At 34.7% G+C, this 15,916-nt stretch overlaps 1 protein-coding gene across 1 annotated transcript; it reads right to left on the reverse strand.

The window, feature by feature from the left end:
- Positions 1–1,015: 1,015 nt before the first annotated feature.
- LOC143245954 (abnormal spindle-like microcephaly-associated protein homolog) lies at positions 1,016–11,702 on the reverse strand. The gene is made up of 8 exons (XM_076492206.1): positions 10,765–11,702; positions 9,547–9,834; positions 8,304–8,394; positions 7,142–7,264; positions 5,645–5,837; positions 4,089–4,243; positions 2,332–2,484; positions 1,016–1,417 (listed from the first exon to the last, which is right to left on the reverse strand). The coding sequence occupies exons 1-8, from the start codon at positions 11,700–11,702 to the stop codon at positions 1,100–1,102; spliced, it is 2,259 nt and encodes a 752-aa protein (XP_076348321.1). The 3' UTR covers positions 1,016–1,099.
- Between the last annotated feature and the right edge of the window lie 4,214 nt (positions 11,703–15,916).

Consider the following 15,916-nt stretch of genomic DNA (forward strand, 5'->3'; position numbering starts at 1 on the left):
GTTCCAAAACAGTTGCTAAGCCTGATGCCTTTTTTATAATCTCGTGTATTTGTACAGAAACACCAGTTCTTTTGGGACAGTAAAATTAATGCAAATAAAATAATAAAAATTGACGTTAGAAAAACAAGTAATTATGTTATTAATCCTTAAGTTACCAATCTGATTTGTAACTGACGTAAATAGAATTAATAATAATTCACTTATCTAATTCACACCACAACAGTCGTTGTTTGTGAAATCTAAAAATATGTCTGTCGTATTCCAGTTGGCCTCATAAGTACAAGTATCAGGTTTGTTTTGAATATCGCGCAAAGCTACACAAAAGCTATCTGCACTAGCCGTCCCTGATTTAGCAGTGTAAGATTAGAGGGAAAGCAGCTAATCATCACCACCCACTGACAACTCTTGGGCTACTCTTTCACCAACGAATAGTGGGATTGACCGTAACATCATAACGACCCCACAGCTGAAAGGGCGAGCATGGTGTGACGGAGATTCGAACCCGCCATCTTCGGTTTACAAGTCTAGTGCCTTAACCACCTGGTCATGCCAGGCACAGGTATTGTTAGCACTAGATGTTACAGATATATTGTGGTTTACATACAACATTCTTTTGTTTGTATTAGCCTTAACCACCTGGTCATGCCAGGCATAGGTATTGTTAGCACTAGATATTACAGATATATTGTGGTTTACATACAACATTCTTTTCTCACATTCAGATATAAACTGTTAGAACTTGCAAATTCTTTTCTCACATTCAGATAAAATTTTGTTTGGCCTTTATGTAAATCACTTCCTTCAGTACCATAATGCATACTTTATACAACTACTATTTTGAATAAAAGAAACAAAACAGTGTTACGAGGGATTCAAAAAATAAAAATGTAACTTATTAATTTTAATAACTGACAAAATTTTCCCGCTTTGAGTTTAATCCAATTTTATTATTATACAACATAAAACGTACATGATAATCTGTTTTTTGTTTGTTTTCTTTATACAGGTTAAAAAAAGTGATAAAAATGAGAGGTGTATGAACTACAGCACACATACAACACGAATAAAAATCATAAGAATGTACAAGGAAGACACAGTCCTAGTGCTTGGAATTCTTTGACATATTCATCACTGCAACTATAGCATCAACTGGATCAATAAATTCTCGCATGTGTTTGTGTCCAAGTATCCAGTCTGGTTGGATTTGTGGCTGGGTTTTGGTGACATGGGGAATGCAGACAGACATGCTGGAAATCACGCTCTTGGAACACACAGAAGATGAAAGAAATGAAGACGATAGAGTGGTGGACAACCGAGCTTTGGTCAGTTTCCTTTCCTCTTCCATCTTGTGTCGCCTACAGGTAAGATAATGGAGACTTTGGATTTTCTCCATCACATTCTTGTTAGATTTCATCACCTACAACAAAGTCAAGTCAGCATTCAGTTAAGTTCATACACTCTTTCAAGTAATATATGTTTCAGATAATAAAGACAGTTGACAGTTGCAAAAATAAAAATATGACAGAAGACATTACAAGAAATTCACAATTAATTAGATTTCAAACAAACCAAAATTATTACACAGTTTGTTCTCTCCAGGACAATATCAAAGCTGACCCAAATTAGAAAATTTGCAAATATACCACATGTAAATTCAAGTTAGAAAAAAACCAAAGTATTACAACACTTAAGAACACAAAATATAAACACTGTAGAGGTAAAATGAACACTAAAATAATCTTTTGTTAGACTGTTAATAACTGTGATGAATATCCTCTGTGCCATTCTACAGCCTAGTGTGCAAACAGTATCCTCTGTGCCATTTTACAGCCTAGTGTGTAAACAGTATGCCTCTGCCATTCTACAGCCTAGTGTGCAAACAGTATCCTCTGCCATTCTACAGCCTAGTGTGTAAACAGTATCCTCTGTGTGCCATTTTACAGCCTACAGTATCCTCTGCCATTTTACAGCCTAGTGTGCAAACAGTATCCTCTGTGCCATTTTACAGCCTAGTGTGCAAACAGTATCCTCTGTGCCATTTTACAGCCTAGTGTGTAAACAGTATCCTTTGTAATATATTTCTTGTTTTACATTTATTAAAACAACAAAACAACAGTGTAGTTAAAACACTAAGAATTAATTGTATACCATCACCACCCTATTAATGTAATCACATTTTTACCATCTCACTTCACAACAAATCTGACACATTTCAGACACCATAATTTTCGGATATTTCTGTTTGGCTGCTCTCTTCCTTGTAACAAGTTTACAAAGATAAAAGTCTATCTAGATTTTAATTTCTACTAGCTGGTCGATAGTCGTTATTACCGAGGCCTTCCCAGGATCCTGGAAGAAGATCCATAACAGTGTACAGACTTTCGAAAAAATAGTTTCACCCTTCTCTCTGTAGATTCGCAAGAGGTCCAGCAGAGTATCGAGAGAACCAGTCACTGTCCACACAGAATCCACCGTTTTATCATACTGTTGATGTGGAAAGAAAACAATTCATTGAGATTGTGTTACAATATGATGAGAAAATCAAGTGAAACACACACTGTGCATCTATTACACAAAGAGAGAGAGAATGCTATCAAGTTACACTTATTAATTTGTGATAAGAACCAGATGCCCACTTACATCAAAACTGAAATCTAATTTGATAACGAGTACAGCTAATTAAGTACGCTTTTCTTACATGTGTAATTATATAAACTATAATGCTTTGTTTCATCAAAGACAAGGGTACTCTCAGTATTAAAGATAACTTAGGCCATAAATACATGACACTTATCTTAAATACAATAACATTGTATAATGTAGCTTAAACAACAGAATTATAAGATATATACAATATTTGAGTAATACCTGCACATGCATACATAAAACAAAGAAATTAACACATTTCTTCAGTAGTAAAGTTTGAAACACATTTACAAGTTCATTTCAATGCAATTTAAGTGTTTTTTTAATCCCTTGTACTTCTTACTCTCATGAAAATGGTATAAATTAAAACTTAAGTCACAAAATGATGCAGTTAAGTTGGTCTTTTTATAGTAATAGCTGAGGAAAAAACGTTTTTATACGGAAACAAATTAAGGGTAAGTTAGGTCCCAGGCTAAACGTTTTATACAGAGCCCATCATGAAAAAACAAAAAAGTGAAACCACAAAATGGGGTTTTTTTTTTTTTTCACCCTAGCCCCCACCTATAATACTCCTTTAAAGCTCTGTGAATGGTTAGGATTTCAGTTTCACACACAAACTTTCTCAGAGTTCTTTGTTAAGGTCTGTATGTTATGGTAATAATAAAACAATGACTTTCAAAGTTCAGGTCTGTATGTTATGGTAATAATAAAACAATGACTTTCTCAGAGTTCTTGTTAAGGTCTGTATGTTATGGTAATAATAAAACAATGACTTTCTCAGAGTTCTTTTGTTAATGTTATGGTAATAATAAAACAATGACTTTCTCAGAGTTCTTTTGTTAAGGTCTGTTTGTTATGGTAATAATAAAACAATGACTTTCTCAGAGTTCTTTTGTTAAGGTCTGTATGTTATGGTAATAATAAAACAATGACTTTCTCAGAGTTCTTTTGTTAAGGTCTGTTTGTTATGGTAATAATAAAACAATGCAAAGATTTCATGAAAACAAATAAAGGAAAATAGCAGAAAATATTTAATGTAAGTTTAAAGCCGGGTGTTAAACTGTCATTACAGAAGCATCTGGTTTATAAAAACCAGTTTAGAAATGAAATAAAATAAGGTTAACTTGCAACAAGAAATAACTCAGTATTATAGAGGTGTTGCAGAAACATGCAGTACTGGATAAGAGGAAGATTGAAGAAGCTAAACGTTACACAATGTAAACAGCTCGCCTTTCTTGATGACGAGAAACCCACTTGAAATAAAAATGTATTTTAGAACGGCTGGTATTAACACTTACTGATAAGCAAAGACCAACGTTTCGACCTTCCTAGATCATATTTAGAAATAAAATGATCAATGAACAATAATACATTTGAAGCAGAACCTATGTTGTCATGGTAACAACCCAAGTGAAACAGAATCTCTGTTGGAGAATACAAACCTTGGCAAGATTTAACAAGATGTTTGTGGAATATTTAATCAATTCCATGTGAGGCAAGCTTCGGTTACAGCTTCGTATCAACTGGAAAAGGATTTCTACTGCACTGCCTTCTGCTATCTTCTCACAACATGACGCCGAGAGCCGGGTAACAACATCTGGGCAATTACATAAAATGGTTTAGCACAACTTTCAAAAAATGTAAAACAACCTTACAAGGAAATTATGGACAACATAAAAAGCTTTGGTATAAACACAGTAAGTGAAATTTAAAAATTTTAGAAGAAAGAAAGATTAATAGTGAAATAATTAAAACAATCGTTTTCTTTGGTTAAACAAAAGTTTCATTTTAAAATTCCACCTACATTTCTTAAGGGAACTTACTAGGAGAAACGTGAAGAAAAAATATCTACAGTCTAACCTGAATTTATCACTTTTGTTAGGCCTAAAAATATATTTTTCCATCCTAGACATTCTACATCAATACTCATTCTATAACAGACAACCTCAGATGGTTATTATATCACACACCAGTGTTTAATAAGTTTTCCTGGTTTAGTTCAAGTGAAGGTAAAACCATTAAAATCTTTACGCAGAATAAAAACATTTTAACAGTTTTTCCAGAATGTAAAAAAAAAAATTATTATTGGTCCCAGAAACAGAAAAATTTTCATGATTTTAAAATGTTAACTCTAGCGTTTAAGTGATTGCAAAAATGATTCCAACAACAGATGGAATCTTGTGTAATTGCTAGTCTCAAAAATTACTTTTTATGTAATGTATGCACTCTCAGATATAAAGACAGAGGGCAAATGCAACAAACAAAATCGTTTGTAATTCATTAAATACTTACTACACATGTACAACTCTTCTTAAACTTACAAAAATCTCAACTTTTATATTCAAAACAAACATTTTGTAAGCCATATATTAAAGGATCTGACACTGCCTAGCAGCACAGAATAGAACGACATACACAAACACTCGAGCATTATACAACATGCACGTGTTCGTGATAAAAGTTGTCACAATATTTTATTAACACTCAGGCTTCTTACTAAACAAAATGTTTCATTTAGTTTTCCAGTACATTTTCTCAGTGGTCACACTAGAATGTGAGCATCAGAATATAACAGAAATGTATTGAATATGTTGGTATTTCCAAGAAACAGAGAAATCCATAAGATAATAAAATAGCACTTTGCACTTTCTCATAACCAGAATGGAAGAGATAAAAGCAGAAATTAGTACTATTATGATTAATTTGTTTTTTTAAAAGGTAACAGACTTAATACATTAAACCATCAGCAAAGATAAACCAACACCGTGTCCGAAGCAAGTGAAACTTTGACATTTTTCGCTACGTCATCCGTCAACATTGAGAAATTTAGTTAAGTTTGTTCTAAAAAACAAAATTCCTGGATTTAAGACCCACAAGAACGTTTGGTCATACATAAAACTTGAAAAATTATTTCTCTCCTGTTTTCTAATTACAAATCTTGAGAGTAATTAAAACAAGTGGGTGTCGTAACATGAGAGCTAAAAAATCTCAGTCTCACCTAAATGCATCAGTGCAGACAAGATGTAGGATAGATTTCGGCAACGTAATAAGAAATCTAGAGCCGAAGTTGTTCGATTACATAATTTCTTATCTTCAGTAGCGTTCGCATTAACGGTTTTCAATCTTTCTCTTATTGTTTTCAGTTGACGACTCTTGAGTTTGCAACGCTGCACGTGCCCTCGCCAAGCAGCCTGATGTGAAAGAAACATATTACTACAATATTAATTTTTTAAACAATGACAAATGATATACAAAGAAACTGATACACTTACCTACATGTTGTCAGAGTTCTAATTTTTCTCTCTGTTACATATCTAAAGAAAACAGATTAATTTGCACATCTAATAATAATCTAACCACTACAACTTAATGTAAGTGATTTTAACATTTTTAGTAATATAACAGAAACATGACCTTTGAAATTCCCGGAACCACCTGACTCGTTAACAGACATAACACACGATTGAACTAGGCAACACGATTCGACAAATCTAGGAACTAAATCTACTGAACCAGAGAAAGAGACTATAACAAACCTGAAATTGTTATACTGATGGTTATGAAAAACAGACCAAATAATCTGATTAGATAAAATAATTGCAAGAAACTTTTGGATATGAGCAGAATTATAATAAAATAATTATGGATCAACACAATGGTCAGCCATCTTAAATATATCTTCTCTTCTGTATGGATGGTGCCACACAAACATACCCTAATCTCCTGCTCAGACCAGTCAAGATTCATTTTACAAAATCCAATTTAACAGGCACTTTCTGAGCATGATTCGTTAGCTGCAAAAATCTGATTATTGCAACAACAACAACAACAAAAATCCCTGTAGAAGGCAATGAACAACAAATAACAGATCTATTTCTCACTTATGTGATAAAATACCACCCAATAATAAACATTGTTAACAGATAACTGTAGACATATCACAGTAGAAAACCAATAAACTTGCAACGCCCTGGTCTCATTGCAGGAAACATCAGAACAAGAATGGCAGGCCTAAAACAGCTTCAAGGTCAAAGGTATTAGACACAGGGCAAATCTGTTATGGCTACACTACACACAAGTTTGGTTGAAAAATAGCCTCCTATTTGGTTTTACCCAAAATTCCATTATCACAACTCAAATTGGTTCAGCTCTCTAGGGCTAAAGCCATCCTAAAACGTGCCTTCGACTCCTCTGTAGCCCCTGCATTCAACAAACAGTTTTATTGTTCCAGCTGCTAAATATTAAAGCATGTATACCTACAAGACATAGCCCACTTCTCCATCAATCTCTATCTGGTCCTCTACACAGACCAGGAAGAAACTGGTTCCATTCTTGACTTAAGATCTGGATAACATTTTATTCACACATGAATTATGCAAGCTCTAATAATCCTTATAAAAAATCTGACCACTAAAACTTAACAGGTCAACTCAATATTTATGCTAAACTTCAGTGTACACACTTTACCTTCCAATCTACACTTGATTGTACAAACCTGTATAACTGTAGCTGCATTTTGTTCCTTTACCAACCTCCTATAAACCAACCATGAACGCACTTTTGCCTGTATCACAGTTGCTGCCTTTTCTTGTGTAAGGAGATAAATTCGAGCAGCTCTCTGGAACAGTATTACGTTCTGTCGCAGACGTAAAAAACCACAGTCTCTGCAAGCGTCCTCTCATCCACCTCTGGAGAAGTCATGAAATACTTAATGTAAGACATCACAAGTTGTACAGTTACAATAAATCAAATTTTGGCAAAAGCAAGTTTACAAAAATCAGAAGTACTTATAAAAATAGAAGCATGTTCTGTTTCACTTTCCAAAACCACTAAGAAGTATATCACTGTTCAAAGAGATACATATTTATAATTTAAAATATGCCATATTAGCTCAAATAAGGAAACTTCTTAACTACAGTAATAGTAATAAAATAAACATAACAAAATTGTCTTTATTTTTTATAAACACTCAAAAATAAAATATTAGTTTTGTTCTAGGTTATACAACAGTTATTGTGCTGTTTTTATAAGTTGTCTTTGTTTAGAAAAACGTTAAAATGTGCAAGTCATACCTGTAGGGATTATCACACAGTATTCACATTGATGAGTTAATTTGATATTTAACATTAAAAAAACCATTTAATGTAAGTAACCCCCCCTACCACACATTTCCACAATCCTTTTGATAGTTTTCCACACCTTTTCACATGACAAACTTTTTTCAAGCTCAACTTTCAACCAATCATTATCTTAAAAACATAAATGATATATTAATTGAACTTGTCACACACTTCTTGTAGTTTGTTTGGAAGTTTGCATAAAGCTACACAAGGACTGTCTGTGTTAGCCATCCCTAATTTAGCAGTGAAAGACTAGAGTAAATGGAGCTTGTAATCACCACCCACTGCTAATTCTTGGGCTACTCTGTTACTAACAGACAATACGATTGACCATCACAAAAACCACCCCCAGGGCTGGCGTGTTTGGTGGGATGAAGATTCAAGCCACAAGCCGCAACCCACAGATTGTGATTTGAGTGATATAACTGCCTAGAAGTGTCAGGCCCACCCACTTCTTTTGAAAACAACAATGCCTTACATTGAGACTGGTAAGATCATTTTAATACTTCTACAAAACTGTTACGTGTTTTGTTTTACAGACAATAAGAATTCCCATATACGTTTGATTTTCACAGGTCCAGCTCTGTTGAAGAGATCTGGTACAGATGACAAGTTTTCTTGATGGCAACTTGTGACAGACAAAAACTTGTATTAAATGTTACAAAACCTGTAAATCACTATTTAATAATAAACGAAATAAAAGCAAATGCAGTCAAACACGTTTAACTTTAATAGTTTTCACCCAAAACATATCTTAGTTTTAACTTTTGGAAGAAAAACTATATATAGTGCAAAGACACTTCAATCTTCCAAACACAAAATAAACTCTAAAATGAAATGTCTGAAAAAAAGTCTTACCACAAAAATTTTCTTCAATGTACTTAAATTGAAAAACTGTAGAGCAGTGTGGAAATTATGGTAGCTTACAAGTGATTTTATTCCCAAATTTCTGGGGTCAGATGTGTATCAAGTTGCACTCTTTATGCATAAAAATAATGCCCATATACTTTGACCAGTATGAACATTTAATGTTTAAAAACTAAGATTACTAGCCTGAATAACAACAACTGCATCCAGTTGTTTCTTCGCCAACCTCAAATTTAATATTCGTCGGTAAAACCTTTGAACTCGTACAGCCGATAGATGACGTAATACCATGGCTACAAAACATTCCACTTTGACAGTTCTTGCCATAAGTAAAGCCTATAATTTAAAATAAACAAAAGATAATTATTTATCAATATTCAATAATACAAAATATACTACAGTAATATGACCAACAAGAAATTCAACATTTCAGAAATTTTAGCATAAAAACTTTGTTATTAACACAGCAAGTTCACACAAACACCCCTATTTAATTATAAATCTAAATATAACATTCAGTTTTATCACTTTTTGTGATAAGTAAATGGAAAGGTCAGACATTCTATTTATTATTTTTAGAGGTACTCAGTGATATCCATAAGTAACATATTCAACAAATCAAGTTTCAAAACATTTAAAGATTAAAATGAAAACTTGTTAAATCAGTGTTTTGATATGAATACAGATTTTTAGGACTAAATATCAAACGTTTTAATGTTTGTTTTTCCAACATTTAGCATCCTAAAGCAGCTTAAACTCATTGGTAAACTGTGCCACATTTAGTATACCTAGATCTTAGAGCATTTCATAATCTACAATTTCAACTAATGAACAGACCTCGACAATGTTTCGACTAATATAGATACATAAAGTAGCTGATAAAAAACAACATCTGAAACAATGATTTACTTACATCCAGGTGTTTTGAGCCAAGAAACCACGAACAGCTTCTTGTAATTTTACTCTAATTTCAAGTTGCTGGTCCATCTGAAGAAGTTGCTGGCATTGTAACCAACTACGTGCCTTGACTTGGAGTAGTAACACTGGCCGATAGATTTTCAGATAACGTCTTTTAATCAGAGCACTTTTGTACCATCTTTGAATTGTAATGGCTGCCTTTAACCTTTTCACTTGTCGACGTACTAACCAACCTCTTGTAGCTGCTTGAAGCTTCACTGTGCTGCTTTGTAATCTCTCAAACCTGTAATCATTTTTTAAACTTATTTCACACAAACTGTTCATTACAATTTCTGTAATACATGCAACTGAAATGAATCTTCGCTTCAAGTTGGAAGAAAAATTCAGAATAAAAGTATTACAAAGTGAGAAACAAACTGGATATAATGTGATATCATGAAGACATTACAAAGTGAGAAACAAACTGGATATAATTTGATATCATGAAGATTTTACCAAGTGATAAACAAACTGGATATAATGTGATATCATGAAGACATTACCAAGTGAGAAACAAACTGGATATAATGTGATATAATGAACACTTTCAGTGGAAATCTTTATTTTTGTAATTAAAACCGCACCATTTAAGGCCAAAAGAAATTTCCATGAACTGCAAGATTTGTTGTTAAAAAATGCCTCAAAATAGCCAGCTTCTATAGGGAGAAATGTTGATTTTAATTACAATAAATACATATTTACATTTTAAAGATATTCGTGATAAAGTTAATCACCCAGTGGGATCCTCATCTGTTTAATCTATTTAAATTATAAATCATTACTATTATTTGGCTAAGTAACTTTACCAATACACTTTAAGTGTTACATTAAATTTTATAGTAAAACAAATTATTGATAGAAGCAAACAGGTACACATCATATTCCAATTAAATCACTTGTTGAATCCAAACAAATCTTGATGTATATATTTCAACACGTTGTTCAACTTGCATTATTTAACATAAAATAGAGTTGTATCTATTATTCTATAAAACCAACACTTTGTAAACAATTCAGCAGTGCATACTAAATTTCAAGTTATGATATGCTTAACAAACTTAATTGAAAAACTTTAAATGATTCACTTAACAAATAATATATACAAGCAAATTTACTGAATTTTTTTCAGGCAACAATAGCTACAATGGTCAAACAACACAGAAGTATAACAAACCTAATCTTTTGTGTTCGATCCTCACGTATTGCCCGAAACCAACGTTGAATCACCACAGCAGCTCTTCGCTGGAGAAGAAACTGTTGTCTTAGTTTTCGCCCTCGATATGAGGTTTGAATGTAAACAACACGATTTCTCACAACCTGAAACCTTTTTCTATATATTGTTGCTCTAAAGCACGCTTGAATTATCACAACACTCTTTCGAAGCTCAAGATAGCCTTTTCTCACTTCTTTTGCTAACAACCAACTTCGAAAGTATTTCTGTATTTCATATACTGCCCTGAGTTTCTTTTGGTACTTCCCCCTAGCCAGCACCATGCGATACCAAGACTGCAACTTCATGGCCGAGGACCTCATTACTAAGAATTTCTTTCTTACAATGACGCAACGTATGACAGACTGAACAATACGTGCAGAAACCATGGTTTTCGTAATTCTCCTTGCCACGAAGCCTCTGTAAGCGCTTTGGATTATTATGGCACTCTGACGAAATTGCACAAATTGCTGATGATACAACCTGCATTGTAACTTTGCTTTCCATCTCTGTTGAAGAAGTACAGTTGTCTTTTTCAGTTGAACAAATTGTTTTCTTGTCCTATGTGTCCTGTATGCAGCCTGTATTGTGGTAGCAGCCCAACGATTACGACCAACCGTTTTCCTTACAACGTAACCTCGCCACCAAGCCTGCACCTTGATGCAAGCGTTACGTAGCAACTGGTACCTTCTGTACTCAGCTCGTCCAGAGAGCTTTGCTTTAAACTTTTGCTGAATGAATGTAACCGCACGACACATCTGTAAAAATTCTGCTCTCTTTATCAAACCACGGACATACTTTTGTAAAGTAACACAAGCAGCCCTCATTTCCAGAAACTTGTTTCTTGCTATAAACATTTTCATGTAGGACTGAATTATAATTGAAGCCTTTTCTTCCTTCATTTTTTCCTGACTAAATATCCCTTAAACCAAGCCTGTACCAATGTGGTAGCCGTCTCTTCCTCAGAATTTCTCTTTTGAGTTTCTGGAGTATTAAAACATCAGTTACAAGCTGTCGGATCCTGATGAACAGACTTTTCTTCTCTGAAAGTTCTTTCTAGCAATAAATCCCCTGATGTATCTCTGAATGATTATGGCTGCATGGTGTTCTTTCTTCAAGTGTTGTCTTACCTGGTGCCCTCGCCAAGAGCTCTGGATTACCAACACTGCTTTCTTCATTACTAAGTAACGTTCCAATTCCCTTCTTCCGTTCAGAAAAGCTCTGAAATGAGCTTGAAGTACCAATGTTGCTCTTTTTCTTGCAGCATATTTCTTTCTCTCTATATATCCTCTGTAAAGAGTTTGAATTATTACAGCACCATCTCGTCTGCGTTTCAGTGCTGATCGAAGCTTCCAATCCCGATATGCTGCCTGGATTCTTATCACAGACTCCTTCAAGCTCAAGTAGAAAGCTCTATCTTTCTGTCCCATCAAATATGCTTTGATAGCTTTCTGTAAAACTACTACTGCTTGTTTAAGTTTAAGAAAAGACTTGCGATCTGAGTATCTTCTGAAGCAAGTCTGAATCCTTGTTGCAGCAAAATGCCACTGACGAACTTCTTGCCGAATTTTCCAGCCTCTGTAACCCGCTTGAATTGTTACGACTGCAGTTTTAACCTTGTGAAACTCGTGTTTTGCCGACCTGCAAGCCTTGACAGCTCTGTATCTTCTTTGTAGGTTGATGACCACTTGCTTCAGTTGAATGTATTTCTTCCTAACCAAATATTGTCTGATGCATTCTTGCACTGTCACAATATTATTGCAATACTTCTGCAGCAATCGTCTACATATCCACCCCCCCGTACCCAAGCCTGTATTGTTAGAATAGCTCCCTTACTGATGTGGTACTGTAACATGGTTCTTTTCCCCAAACTCCAAGCACGGTAACGACATTGTATTATTACAGCTGATCTTCGCATTAGCAGATATTTACTTCTCTGCCGAAACATTCTGTACTGAGCTTGGATCAAAATACACGCATGAGACTGAATTCGGATTTCTTTCCGGACCTTCCAGCCACGGACTCCAGCTTGCAGAGTGATAGCAGCTCCTTGAGCAAGTAAATACTCTCTTCGACAAACCACAGCTAGTTTCTTTGCTCTGTACCTTTCTTGGAGTACAAGAGTGGCCCATTTTAAAATTCTAAACCTTTTCTAACTAGAAATCCTCGTATCAGCTTCTGGATCCTTCTACAAGCTACCTGAAGCTCTAAATAACGTTTCCTGGACTTCATCATTCTAAACTGTGTCTGCAAAGTGATCGTGGCTTGTTTTAAGTTCAAGAAATTCCTCCGAATTTCTTTTCCACACTGCCAAGCACGCACTCTTTCCTGCATTTTGTAGGTAACCAAACAGAGTTCCATGTATCGTGATCTTTGTTGGTACATTCGTACACATGCTTGAAGTTTTATCACAGCTTTCTTTTGCATACAGAACTCTCGTCTTTCCACGAATCCTCGATATGCAGCTTGGATGAGAATTGCAGCATTTCTTTTCAGAATATACTCTTTTCTTTCCTTCCGACAGTTTAGAGTAGCAATGCGTCTATCTTCTATTTTCTTAACGTAATTCTTGATTAACAAATAATGCCTGCGTGCAATAAACCCTTTCATTCTGGCTTGTAAAACCAATACAGCTTGTCTATAAGCCAGGAAGTCTTTTCGAGCTTTTTTTCATTCTGAATTGTGCTTGTACTTTAACCACTAGTTTTAGGAGTAGAAGGAACCTCAGTCTCTCTTTGTTTCTTGCTAACGTAGCTTTAAAATGTTGCTGCAGAGTGATTGCTGCATGCCTTATCTGAAGAAAACGTTTTCTAGCCATTAACATACGAAAGTAGCTCTGCAACTTTATTACAGCTGACCTATGGGTCAGGTACCTCTTTCGGAGAAGGTAGGACCTGATATAAGATTGTAATATGACAACACTTTTTCTCAGAGCAAGATAATCCTGCCTAACCTTCTGTCCCGTCTTAGTGTTCCTCCACCACTTCTGAATACAAACTACTGCTGTTTTCTGTTTTTTAAAGAAATTTTTTGCCAAATAACTTCTTGCGTGTGCTTGCAATATAACGACAGCTTTTTCTTTTGCCAGAAAACTCCGTCGAGTTTTCTTCGTCCTGTACCATCGTTGTATGTTTATTACTGCATAACGGATTCTCAGATAAGCCATTCTGCACTGCTGACCATGATATATAGCTCTCACGACTCTTTGAAGTCTAAGAATAGCAGCATACAATTGATGGTATTTTAGTCTAGCTAACCACCCTTTCACAACAGCTTGAATGGCCACAGCTGCTCGCTGCTGTCTTTCCAGTCTTTTCCTGACTAACCAACCACGAACAAGAGCTTGGATGAAGATGATGGAACACCTTATACGGATATATTCTCTTCTCTGTGTACACCCTATTATGTGGGCACGATATTGGCTTTGTATTGTTTTAACAGCCAGTTGGAATTTCAAGTAAGATTTCCGTGCCTTCCAGGAGCGGATATACTTCTGTAAGGTAACAGCAGCAACTAATCTTTCCTTCATTTCCTTCCTTGTTCTGAAGCCTCTGTAAGCAGCCTGGAAAGAAACAAACAAGATATCGGAAAATGTACAGCACATAACTTTAGTTACAAAGCAAATTTTCTCAGTTGTTTAAATGCAGATGTATGAAAACCTCATTGTTTATACAATAAAACATAATGCACGTCATATTTTCAATGCTGTTTACAGGAAAATATGTTAAGTTTTCCTTAATTAAGTACTCTACCACAATATATTACTACAAACCTGAATAACAACAGCCATCAGCTGTTGGTAGCTGGAATAGTTTCTCTATACGCAAGCTTTGCAAACGTTTCCTTGCTACAAAACATTTAAAGGCACACTGAATGATGGTCGCTGCCCTGTTTTGTTTGTTCAGTTGTTGCCGGTGTAAAACTTGCGAAGAGCTCTTTGAATTACTGTTGCAGCTTTAATTTTGGCCTGCAACATAAAGTACAATATTACCAAACAATACAAATACTGACAATACATGTATAGATATAAAGCAAAAGTACAACACACTATGAAAACAGTTTGGTTACTTACTTATCACTGTTACAAGTTAATAGTCTCCACATGATACGCTCAAACTGCTAAACTGGAATAAAAGTCGCTTACAATATATATATAGCTTGTAAAAAGGTACATCTAACGCTTTTTTCAATTTGGAACCATTTGTGAGGTGTAGATACTCTATGTAAACTCTCTTTGTAAATGGCTTATATAGATAAAAGAGTAATATCACAAGAGAAATAATACTCAATACAGTACATTCTCTCTCTCTTAAAGTATGTTTCAATACAGTTGAGATACAAGATATGCTTTTCTTAGTTTTCTTAGATAAGGAAGCTGTTTATTAAGATTCCCCAAATGTTTGTCTCTTACATCTAACGTTTTCAACAGAGTCAAACAAGAGGTACTCTACAGTTGAAACTTTAGTTTGCAAATTGGCTACAAGGACAGCACTGTTAGCAGCACTGAGGCACCAGGTTTGTTTACATCTGAAGTCTTGTGTTTTGGCTTATATTTTACCCTTATTTTAAATGTACATTTTGTCTTCCAATGAACCAAGAGCAATGCTAGTGCTGTTTAAAACTTTATTCAACACGAGAGCAGAAACCATCTTACAAGGTACATTAAGCCTTATTACAGATATTCCATTTACGTCACAATCTTCATCTCTGCATAAAGATGCAGTAGACACTGTCTTACTGAGGGTCCCTTGTTGGTTATTCTTACCAGTATCATAACACCCTGACCTTCAGTAATTCTCAGTCTGTCTAGATCTACCATATCATGACTTTACACAAAGTTTATTATTTCTTTGTGCCATAACATTTGTTATTAGAAGAAAGTGAAATGTCATACTAACAGTTATGTAGGGTAACTAAAACAAACAAAATGATATTTAATGTCACGACCAGAACCTACCTTCCTCTTGGCTTCTTCCTTCCTAATTTGTCGTCTCTTCCACGCAAGTTGTAAAATTCGGGCTGCACGAATTTCTTCACTCAGATCAATCAGTCGTGCACTGAGATACGTTACCAGGGTGATGACCACTTTCTCATCAGGAATAGTATTGGACATATC

This window comes from Tachypleus tridentatus, chromosome 3 (assembly GCF_004210375.1).
Source record: "Tachypleus tridentatus isolate NWPU-2018 chromosome 3, ASM421037v1, whole genome shotgun sequence".
NCBI lineage: Eukaryota > Metazoa > Arthropoda > Merostomata > Xiphosura > Limulidae > Tachypleus > Tachypleus tridentatus.

Excerpts from the sequence above, each read along its gene's own strand:
- LOC143245954 (XM_076492206.1), bottom strand. The coding sequence starts at position 11,702 with ATGAAGGAAGAAAAGGCTTCAATTATAATTCAGTCCTACATGAAAATG. Across the intron at positions 8,395-9,546 it reads TTGGCTCAAAACACCTGGAT|TTGCCATCAAGAAAACTTGT; the intron begins GTAAGTAAATCA and ends GTCTGTCACAAG. Across the intron at positions 2,485-4,088 it reads TCTTGTTAAATCTTGCCAAG|TATGATAAAACGGTGGATTC; the intron begins GTTTGTATTCTC and ends CCACATCAACAG.